A 12,208-nucleotide genomic window follows, 5' to 3' on the forward strand; every position below is an offset into this window, starting at 1 on the left:
CCGGGCACGCCGCTCTGTCTTCACATGCATGAAGAGGATTTCCTTATTAATAAATGAGTCCCTCCCCCTTTTTATGGATATCACTGCGATCTTTGCCTAATGAAGGTGTCAGTCGACGCTCATCCAACCATGTGGAAAGATACTTGTAGACTTGGTATGTGTAAAATTGTTCAGAACACGATTTTAATTCTTGATCACGGTGCCCCCTCCCATCCCTCCAGATGACTGGCCCTGCACCACAGACTTATTTATCACAGTACAAGGTGTAGCCTATGTTGAGAGTAGATTCCTTCTGCATCGTGTTATTTGGAAGCGATTGCAGTGTGTTACAACTCACCCCGTTCCATAGAAATAGCATTTAACAAAAGCAAACAAATTTTTTGAAAAACTAATTTATCTTAAAATTTATGAAACGTTTTTTTTTTTGCATTATCTAGCTAAAACCGAACATACGCTCACAGTGTCCTGTTATACCCTTCTGTTGAATACTAACTAATGCAATAGAGTTCGACCATAAGAATCGCATTTAACAAAAATTCCGATTTAAAACCTACACAAAGTAGATGTTACAAAATGACCCCAGATTCCCTCCTGCGCATGCAATGCCTAGCGCATCTAAGTACTGGATACAGTTTCACTGATCTGATGATAGCGGTTATGTTTTAGAGCAACTGCTCATGAAACAAGTTGTAGCTAAGGGATAATTAAAACGAGTGCCTTTCACTTAATATATATAGGGTGTGGGACGCCATTTAATTATCACCAGCTAATTGAAGAAATGCATTGCACCATTTGAGAAAAACTTTGATCTCCGTCATATTCACAACAATATCTATAAAATAAGCGATGTTTGTTAAACTTATCCTTTTTAATGAAACACTTTCGGATTATGAACGATAATGCCCAAGCAGGAAGTATTACGCAGGGCAAAACTCGCGATAGTACTGAACGAAGTTAAAAGCGATATCTTTTCTTGTGTTTTTTCCCCCTCAAGTAATCCTGAAAGCAGAATAGGTACATGAAGTATCGGATGAATGTTCGAAATTATGGATTTCCAGTGCCAGCATAGGCCAATTTAAAAGGCTTTCTGCAGGCGAAAAAAAAAAAAAAAAATCTATCGGTTTACTGAATATCTAGATATTCTTTGCAAGTATATGGAATGCAAGTTAGTCTTATTGACACAAGAATCTTATTTCCTTATTATAACCCTGTATATTATATTAGGTTCACTAAACAAATTCTATATTGACATATGGATAAATCAACCTGATTAAGCACAAATCAAATTCATTATTGCAGTAAAATAGTCGAAATAAATTCGTATTGCAGAAAAAATTTTAAAGCTACAGCTCTCAAAAATGACAGGAGGCCAAAGTATTAACTTTAAATCGTTTTATTTCTGTACAAAAAGTTAAGAACTGTGAAAAACGGTTAAGAAAATTGTGAACAAGTAAAATACTTCGCCAGCAAAGATTAAGAACTGTAGTAATAAGGAATATCCGACATCAATCGCAGGTAGCTGAAAGGAAAAAAGAAATAAGCATTTATGCAAGATCAAATTTTATAGCATGGTTTAAAATTAACAATCATTTTGAAATCGTAGCGATAATCTTTTAATTTTTTTTCGCAATGCTAAATTTTAAATATTCAGAATGCACAGAGACACATATCGGATCTAATGTTTTATCTATAAAAGCACTTATTTCACAATTAATAGTGATCTCGTTATCCCGAGTACACCCTTTCTTTTTTTAAAAAATTAAGTTTTATCAGTAAGTTCACTACTATAATAGAAACGCGCTTCTTCCAAATTTTGTATGGTACTTTAAGATCTCATCTGCATACAGAAAGAATATTCGAGTTCAAATTTGTCAGTAGGTACAGACTGAATTTATGAATTTTTAAGATCAGGTATGCATCAGTAGACCTAATCTGAATTCCTAGGCCTTCAACTAAAAATTAGACAGGAAAAAAAAAAAAAAAAAACAACGATTTAATTTTACATCTCTACCCATTTTGATAAAGCATGCCTTTTGCAAGTAAAAATTTGTCAAAGTTATATATTTTTAGTGAAGTATAAGGTCATTCTGAAAATTTAATATTCATCTTCTCGATCATTTAAAATGGCCGGTTTAAGCATGATCGAGTCAAAAAGCTTTGAGAGTTAGTTTCCAAAAGATAATTCCGAAAGACTCACCAGTGTGAATTTGACGAGAAATACGAATAGTGTACGCAAAACTTCAGTGATGAATACAGTTCTTCAGGTGACTTAACAGCAGCATTAAGCTGAATAAGAAATATGGATCGATTTAGGTAAACATAAAACATTCCCCGTGTTTGGTAAAAGCATTTAGTATACAACAGAGCACTCTTTAATATGTAGCCTTCCATTATATTTAATAAAGTTAGCATAAAAATTTTTTAATTGGTTCAGTAAGTACCATGAAGTTTATACACACATTACTACCACACATTTATGTTCCAGTTTTAACAGTTTCCTGGTCACAGAGTTTTCAGATCATTTGTCTAAAAAAGGGGTTTTTCCCACGATTAACGCCTTTTCTCCGTTTAATATGCCTCAACGATATCTGGTGTGTCGGAAAGTGTGAACGGAATTAATGTGCACTCTGTATTAATAAACAGAAATACAATACAAATGATTCAGAAAAATACCATGGGATTAGAGAATGCAATTTACCGGAGATATCCAAAGACGGATTCGTTTCTCCGTGAAAGGCCAACGAGTTAACGTTATACCTTCGAATGAACATGCGTGCTTTTAGATTGAATGAGGACGTCAGTATTCGTTACTTTTACAAATACCCAAATTTAATAGTCTTTATTTTTTTTCTATCTCCGAGGAAGAGCTGCTAATCAATTCTACTTTCAAAAGAAGGTTGAATTTTTTTACCATTATATTTGGAATTCTATAATAAATCATTTTAATGTTGAAATAACTCGATGCTAATATTTAGGATTTTCATAAGTATTGGTTTCTTTCCATTTTCTTCAAGTTTCGGAAGTTATCACCTAGTGTTTTTGCACATATTTCCCAAGTATCACATCAGTCTCTCGCCAAAAAATCTGGAAGGCTAGTATTAATAGCCATCGCCAATACTGTCAAAGACGCAAAACTCGGGTTTTTTCTTTTAAATTTTGAAACTTGAAATTTGTAGTACAACTCACTTAATCATATTACCAAGTTACAGATGTCTATAGATTAAAGTCGCATTCATGCAGTTATTAATTTATAATTTCAGATATCGGCCATAATTCAGCAATTCTTTACGCCTTAACCTTTCTAAATGAAAAGCTTTAACATATACACCGATGCCCCCCCCCCACACTCTTTAATACGCATAGAAATTAGAAGCAATGCCAACTATAAAACACAGGTTTTAAAGTCAAAGTCAATTTCATATAATAGAAAAGTAATCGTCGAATAAAACGGCTCATCCAATAAATGTAGCTTAAAGAAGTATCAAGTTAAAATTCTATATGCAACTTATATTTTACAAATTTTCTACAATTAAAGACACTTGACGTATGAAACGATTAAGACTCGTAAGCGTTTTACTTATCAACATCCTAAAGAAAAGGAAATAAGCGTGGTTAAAACTTCGGGTGCAAGTGTTGACAGATAACGCAATTTTTCGAATTTCATTGCGAAATAGTGTATTTACATAGAAATTCTAGGTATATTTCGAGTAGTTAATGAGTAAATCTATGAATGTATACGAAAAACACACTGCAAAACTTACTCTAGTTTCTTTTCCGTCAGCTTGAAAAGGCACTTATTTATACAAGTTTTCATTTCTAAAATCTCTTCGTTGCACGATTCACTCACATCTGCACCTGCTGCATCGGCCCTCATAAAGCAAGACACCAATTTCTTTTCTTCCTCTTTACACATACCTTTCACGAGACAGTAATAAATATCGTGGTTTCTTTGGTCAGCGTCGTCGGTCAAGAAAAGGTCAGCAAATCTTTCTCGCAGCTTATTCAGAACATTCTGTTGGACCTGAGCGGCGGCACTTTCGTCCAGCTTAGTAGTGGAGGGGCCAGATAATTCCTCTCGTGCAGCTGCGAACTCCTTTTTCTGAGATTCAGATGCCATTACTGAATGAGTATTTGCTAAACTGGACTGACGACCTTTTCAAGTGAATTTCAGTTACTTATATATATTTACTCAAAAATTTAAGACAGTCATTATATTAAGATTCAGAGAAAGAATTGCCATTGCATGATATCTTATTTTATTCACACTGTGCTATATGAAGTTTATATGGAGATATGACATATTCAATAAGCATTAGTATTTAAAAAAAACTGTTTTTAGTCTGGTATAAAAAAATCATATCTTAAATTCATCACCTCTAAATTTACAGGAGAATGTTATTAAGTCATATTGTTTACATCTTTTTATAGTTGCTATGAGACCACAATGACCTGGTGAAATAGTCTCAACCCTGGAATCAGAGAGTTAGGGTTCGAAAGCCGCTTCTGTTCTGCAAGTTGACTTGGGCATATTAAAACCATGGATGTCAAATGTCTTCTTGCTAAGGTGGTGAGGAAGTTTGCAGAAAGATACTGACTCGATATACCCTCACCAAGTCAATTCCAAAGCAGCCCTTATATGTCTTCAAAACAGGAAATTAATCTAACAAAATTATTTCTGCGTAGGTGAAATCACGATTATAGTCTTCTAAAGTATATAATGCGTTGGACTATACTCATGTGATAAAAATGGATCCAAAGATATATTGGTAAGAGTAAATGTTGTTCATAGATTCGAATACAAGAATTCATGGTTTAAGAACCTAACTGTATTCTTCTCAACAATTGGTTTATAATTATTTTAACGGTAAATAAACTCGATAAAAGACTTATTTAAAAAAAACCTAGGTATTTTTTATTTGTTTTGTTTTTATTCTACACTTTTCAAAATTCTCATCGGTATTAAAATGCGTATATAAATTCCGAAACTTACAAAAAAATATAATCGAAGACACAGATGACACAAAAGTATAATTTTGTAAAATGATTTCAGTACATGAAAGTTCTCCAAATCTTGAATACAGCCTTCATATCTTTGAGCTGATTAATTATCCATTCCAATATTATCATGGCGTTCCCTCGCATGGATAGATACAAAAAGGGGGATATTGTGTGCCTTCATTACAAAATTCAGTCGGTAGATCCAGTAATACCAAAAGTTATTCATGCTCGTACTGTGCTCATACATGGCGCAGTGAAGATTTTTTTGAGTTTATATTAAATATTTGAAACTACAGAAAATAATCTCTAGTTTGCTCTTGAATAACCTGAATGAATATAAAAGTTAAAATCCTTTTCTTGCAAAAAATAAAAGAATTATTTTCATTAAAATATGTTGCAATAGTTTTCCAGTATGTTTTCATGTTAATATACAAAAACAATAGATTTAAATACATTTAACAAATTATATTACAGAGATTTCTACGTTTTTCTTTATTATAGAGTTCAAAATACCAAATACATTTTTTTGCAAAAACAAAATTTCGTTTTTTTTTTCTTTTTTTTGAGGAAAAAAATATTAAACGTTTCAAATTTTTCATATTATAAATATCTATTTAAAACCAGGAGATTTTATTTCAGTACAACATTTGATTATTGAAAATTCCTTTTTTTTAACTATAGATTGCTATTTTAAGAGATAATTAATCTTTTAAGCACTAATGTTGATTTATATAGTTAATTAAATTAATTAAAAGATATATTTAATTGATCAGATCTTCATAGGAATAAGATCTAGAGCCTATGAAACTGTCAAAATGACAAGAAACAATTTCAGATGCAACGTTGGTACGTAGAAGGAAAATTTATTTTAAAATATTAAACCTGCTAAACAAAGCCGACTTTTACTCTAGATGATAAAAAAGATTTCCTTTTATTTAAATTCTAAATTCTTTCCCATAAATCTTGTATATTCATGGTCAATCCTGTATATGTACTGGTATATTCATGATACCGAATATTAAAAAAGATTTCCTTTTATTTAAATTCTTAATTCATTCCCATAAATCCTGTATATTCATGGGCAATCCTGTATATATACTGGCATATTCATGATACCGAATATTAAAAAAATATAGAGAAAGTCTATCCATCCATATTCCATCATAAATGCAAATGATATGTGTATATGTGTGCTCCTTATGAAAACAAATGCATTGAAGCTCACTTTCACATAATGAAAGCTATATTCTTACCAACCTAAATGTTTTTTTTTTATTTCAAGAAAAATTTTAATGCATTTTTGGTTTTCAAAAGAAAAAGAATGGTAAATGATTTTAATAGATTTTCTTATCAGGTTCCACGTTACATTTTGTAGAGCAATCAAAACATTAATTTCCTGCTACATATCAAAACTAACAGAGTTTATCAGAACACTTGAGCGAACTATTTTTAGCCTTCCACCTGACTCCTCCGTCTATTTCACTATGTTTTTGAATCTCACATTTCATGGGTTCTTTTTAATTCATTTTTGAAATCTACTTTTGTGATAAGTTGCATTTGTTCGGAATTTTGAAAGAGAGCCAAAATCAAATAGTGAAATCTGAATTTTTTCTTCTTTTTTTTATATCTGTATTCCGATTCAAAATTACTGATGCTCTAAAAAAATATTTGGCAAAATAGTTTTCATTTGTTAAGTCTTTTATTCTTATGCTTCAGAATTTTGTTATATTATGGGTTATCAATTCTAAATTCGAAGTTGGTGCCAAAAATATCTGGAATTCGTGAATTTGTGATATTTTCGATTCAAAATTTACATTCTGGAAAACTTTTTTTTTCTGAAAAAAAAAATGAATCCGGTTCTTCTCTAATTCTATATTCGAATTGAAGAATTTATAGTAAATTTATCATTGATTATTTTGCATTGGTTTAACTTTAATTCCTTTTCTCGCCAACTTGGACAAAATAAATCACAGAAGTGTTTGAGAACTAAAGAAAATGTGTTAAAATGTGTCATTTGAAATAAATTTTGTCTTTTTTCAATAAACAGATATAAACAAAGCACCTTATTGAATTTTCGGAGAACATCTTATCAATATCTCTTCAAACAATTCTGTATTTAAAAAAAATACAGAATTGTATTTTAAAAAAAATACAGAATTGTTTGAAATTCGAGTGAACAGAATTGTTAAAGAATAGATTTGTTACAGAATTGTTTGAAGTTTGGGACTGTTTCAAGAATATTCTGATATTGGAGACTTCTGGAATGATATATGGTAAATTAGACTGTTGTTTTGTATACAAAAATCACCATTCCTTTCTGGAAGGAAATATTTTTAAAAGTAAAAAATAAAACGTAAGCTAATCAAGGCCCAGAGATAATATTTTGGGCTTTTCTTAATTACGGCTCTTCTAAACTGATAACTCGATGCTGCCCTGAACCCAGAATTTTTGTTATACGCTTTTGTTACTTTTTTTACAAGTACTATCACTAATTTTCTTTAACTAACATAAATATCATTAGAATATCTTCTTTTCCAACTAAGCCGTTTAAATATTTCCAATAAATAAATTTTTCAAATGGTAAAGTAGAATTTGAAACTGATACATTTGCACTTTTCCATTAAGGTAGCACATGTTGACCTCTAGGGAACTTTTTCTCCTTGCAAACAGAACAAATACTCGGCATTAATAATATATCTGCAATTCTTTCAGATTCAGATTCGTAAATGAAATTACAGTGACAAGTATTCATACTTAAGTAATGCAAGTATTCATACTTAAGCAATACAAATATTCGTAATCAAATATAGTTCCAAGTATTCATATTTTAAGGTATTTTTACTTCAAAGCACAAATCTTTATCTAGTTTTTTTTTCTTTTCTTCTGGTGCTGATATTATGCTTTCGTCCATTTAGAGTCAGTTTGATGATAACCATAAAAAAGGAGATGCTTTTTAATTTCTCATATACGTAGTACAGAGAAAGTAAAGTAATTATCAAAAAATTCGAACTTGAGATTTTGACAAATCTTTACGGTTCTTTCTGAATTCGAAAAACACATTTTTGGAAAATATCCGTCTGTCTATGACGAAGATAATTTTAAACTGATTTGAGCTAGATCGTTGAAATTTGGTATATTGTCTTCATACGGAATTTGCAGATATATATCAGAGAATTCCATTCAGAGGAAGTCTGTCTGTCCGACTTTTCGAATTACAATTTAACACGATAACTACAATACGAAAGAGCTATATAGGTAAAATTCGATATACAAAATTGACATTTATTATCTAGACACTTTTTGAATTTTGAGCTAAATCCAGCAAGTAATTGACTGTCTGCCTTTCTGTACTTTCAGAAAAATGTAAACGTGATAACTTAAAAATGCAATGACTTAAATATATCAAATTTGGTATGGGATTTTTGTGACAAAAATTGTAGTTTTTCGACAAATTTTTATTCCTATCGGTTAAGAAAAGCGTTTCTTTAACACAAATTCGATTTTTCGGATATTATTAACCATATGCCAGAGATTAATCGCCAAATAATGCGCCAAAGATTATACAATAGATTAAGTAAAAATGCCGTATTCAAGCCAAAGTTTAACATTTCGTAACTATTGTACGCCAATGCCATGCAAGATGTTCTCTGGGATAACACCTTTATTAGAGAGTATGAGAGAGAGTTTTGAAGAGACAACTTCCGCCGTTTTAAAAATGGCATCTTGATACATATTACATACACCTCAACAACTGGTGTTTTTTTTGCGGGGGGGGGGGGGGGGAGAAGGAGATATAAGGTGAAAAATTCAGTTAAATTTTAAATGACGTGCGACATTGTAATGTCAAGCTAACTGGCCCAGGTGAAATAAATTCTTTTTCGTGTATAATACAGATTTCAGACAATTAAAAAATTTTCTTACATACTTTTGAGTTGCGAATCATCTTGAAATGATTTGTTGGTTTTCTCATTTAAATACTAATTTTGCTGATTTGTCCATTTAATGGAAAAGAAATTATCCAAAGCAAATTTTATGTATTAGATCTGTTAATAATCATATGTATAATCGTGCGCATTGAACATAAAAAAGTGAGTCTAAGTAATATATAAACAAGCAATTATCTAATGTTATAAACATTATTAAGCAATTTGCAATTAACAAATAGGGTGATTTGCTAGTTTCTTTATTCATTCATGATGACGAACCAGAAAAATAATCAGCGGGTTTTTCCATTTCCTCAACAAGCTACTTTAATAAAGACTGTTTTGAAATATATCGATTTATGACTACAAATTACCATTACCTTAGCTACAATATGAAAACAGAAACGCTTTGTTTAAATAACAGACTGCGTAAATTAATACTATTATATTTAACTAGTCTGATTTCTGAAAGGATATATTTTACATTTTAAATAAAAGTTATCAATACTTAAGAAGAGTTTTTATTTTAATTAATCTTTGCTTACTGACTAAAAGTAATTCAAATTAATTACAAGCATTTGAAAACTAGTTTTGATTTTAATTAATATCAATTAAATTTCACCATTACTCTCTGTTTGTTGCTACAGAAATTTGAATGAGTTTGTTACGATAAAAAAGGGGGTTTTCAGATATTCATGTGTGACAATGAGGGTAAAAAATATAAAGTACTTTGGTAAAAAAAAAAAAAAAAATTGTTTCGTTATTATTTCTAAAAGCAGAATCAAATTTCAGTCAAATGGTTTTAATAAAAATTTGATTTTAAAAATATGACTTTTCAAATTAGTCGTCATCTTATTAATCAATTATTTGCAAGAGAGAAATTTTATTTAACAGATGTCCGTACAATTTAAATCTTTAAAAAATTAAATGATTATATAAATAAATTAAACATTTTTCGAATAAACCCATGAAATATTTTTATGCATTATTAGCCGATTGGCGACCTGTTGATTCGTCTTTAATATTGGTTGTATTTGATTTCATTTAAATCTCTGATATATGATATCCATAATTGCTTCTATAAGTTTCAGATTTAAACAGGTTTAAGTAACGTTACACCTTAGAAACTTTACACATTTTCTGCTATTTGTTCCCATGTAAACTTTTGATAAAGTCAAATCACAAGCTAAAATCGCAATCGTCCGCGTAGTTTACAATCTAATGGCAAGTTATTTAAGGGGTATATTGTAACTTCACTTTCTTGTTTTTCAGGCTCTGTTGATGCTAAAATTAAATCGCTACGATGCAGCTGAAGTATATTATGTTAGAAAATACAATAGTGTGCAAGCTAGATTGAGATACGTAAAAAAAGTGATAAAGAATACTGAGTACAATCATTCAGCCTAGAGGGTTCATTTATATGTACATTTAATATTTTATTGAGCATTATTTAGATTCCTTAAAAAACAAACGAAATAGAATAAAAAATGAAGAATTATTAACGGCAGTGTTGAAAAATATGGAAATATTGACAAAATCTTGATTCTTTAGCCTTAAACAATAGAAAAAAATGCATTTCATTATTTAATGAAAAATGAAAAAAAAAGTATTATTCCATTTCAAAAAGGAAAAGCATTATAGCAAACGAGGAATTAAAAATATGTATAATAAATTACCAGAATTAGGACAAAAAAGTGTGCCACATTAAATTTATATCATTAAAAATGCTAATTTTATAATGGTTTAAAAATCATTTTTTATTCAACAATATTTTTGAAAGTAGTTCTGTAAAAAACACAAAATATTAGTTTAATTTTTTATTAATGAAAATTCTAATCAAAATTTTACAAATTGCAAGATGCACATTATTAGCCTAAAACACATTTTACACCAAATTTGGTATTTCTAGATCAAATGGTCTGTCTGTAGAGTGCCAACAGACGCACATTCTTCTTTATTATTAGTTTATTATTAAACATTGCAATTCAATTTTTCTATTGATATTATATATTAGAAAATGCGGATAAAATTTAACTTACTTACGTAAAATAAATTTCTCAAAAAATACACCAATCATTAGTCATGAATCTAAATACTTTGCAAAATCACCTAGTTCCCTTTAAAGATTGAAGTGCCAGATCTCGTGCCGTTCTTGTTGTCTGACAGTAGTTCAAAATTATATAGACCGTTTAATAATAGTGTTCGTATAACTTCAAAGCGAGGGATTGTAAAGACTCGGCTCAATCGCCCAGAAACCCTGGTGACCACTGGGACGTCTCTTTTTCCCACACTCGATAATTAGCATTTCTGGCCAGCTGTATCACCAAGGTATAAAACTCCCACGGTGTTAAATGCCTCCAGATTGCCAGATGGAGAACCACCTTTTAAGTACGGTCATCTGGCCAATTAGTGTGAGTTTCACAGGGAAATAAATCGTGTCTTCGAATGGGGAGAGTGTCAAACCCCCCAGATGTCAATCTTCATTTTTCCCATTGTGGAGGGTGGATCATCAATGGACATTCCCACGGTTGACCAGAGACCATTCAGGTTTGTTTGTTCTGAACGGTGATTGGGTATAAGGGAGCCGAAGTGTACCAATGTGGACATGAGAGGTGGAGTCTGAGAGAAAAATAAAATGCGAGATTTTTCAGAAGAAAAAGGAGAAGAGAGGAAGAAAGGTTAGAAGAGCTTTGTGTGAATCGGACTTCTGAGTAAAATTCCCCCCGAAGGAAATTCGGTGGATTCCGAGAGCTACCCCTGTAGTAGCCTGAGACGCCAACAGCCTGTTAGCTGTTCTTGTGAAGTTGTTTTCTCCGAAATTGTTCAAGGAACTATTCTTGTTTAATTTTCGTGTTGTAAATAGCATCATTCATTTAACCTAGATGAGAACAAGTAGTTTTTATGTAAATAAAGAAAACTGTCTATAAACGCTACCCTTTATTTGATGGGACAGGATCAAGTCATTACTGTATTCCAAAAAAAAATCAACCCATCCATATTGAAGAAATCCAGAAGCAACATCTATAAAGTCGCCAATTTTGTAAATGCCGAAAAAAATGCCGATCTTGCAATAAACCAAAATTAGATGCATTTCCAACAATTCTTCATAAATTAAAATATACATAAAATACAGTCTTTTCTATAAGAGTCAGAAAAAAACGCTAAAAAATAATTATTTCGTATGAAAAATGAGGTATTTCTACAAATACATGAAGTAGACTCCAAAGTTAAGGTCACTGCGAGTGATTCACTTAGATCTTGTTACATACTTTCACCCCGGTGAACAT

At 30.9% G+C, this 12,208-nt stretch overlaps 1 protein-coding gene across 2 annotated transcripts; it reads right to left on the reverse strand.

Annotated features, from left to right (window-relative positions):
* Positions 1-1,375: 1,375 nt before the first annotated feature.
* Positions 1,376-4,170, reverse strand: LOC129966808 (uncharacterized). 2 transcript variants are annotated; one of them, XM_056081383.1, is made up of 3 exons: positions 3,762-4,170; positions 2,198-2,286; positions 1,376-1,519 (listed from the first exon to the last, which is right to left on the reverse strand). In XM_056081383.1, the coding sequence occupies exons 1-2, from the start codon at positions 4,115-4,117 to the stop codon at positions 2,241-2,243; spliced, it is 402 nt and encodes a 133-aa protein (XP_055937358.1). In that variant the 5' UTR covers positions 4,118-4,170; the 3' UTR covers positions 1,376-1,519; positions 2,198-2,240. The 2 variants fall into 2 exon arrangements, with proteins under 2 accessions (XP_055937358.1, XP_055937357.1); XM_056081382.1 differs by lacking the exon at positions 2,198-2,286.
* Between the last annotated feature and the right edge of the window lie 8,038 nt (positions 4,171-12,208).

The sequence above is a fragment of the Argiope bruennichi genome, chromosome 4 (genome assembly GCF_947563725.1).
Source record: "Argiope bruennichi chromosome 4, qqArgBrue1.1, whole genome shotgun sequence".
Classification (NCBI taxonomy): Eukaryota; Metazoa; Arthropoda; class Arachnida; order Araneae; family Araneidae; genus Argiope; species Argiope bruennichi.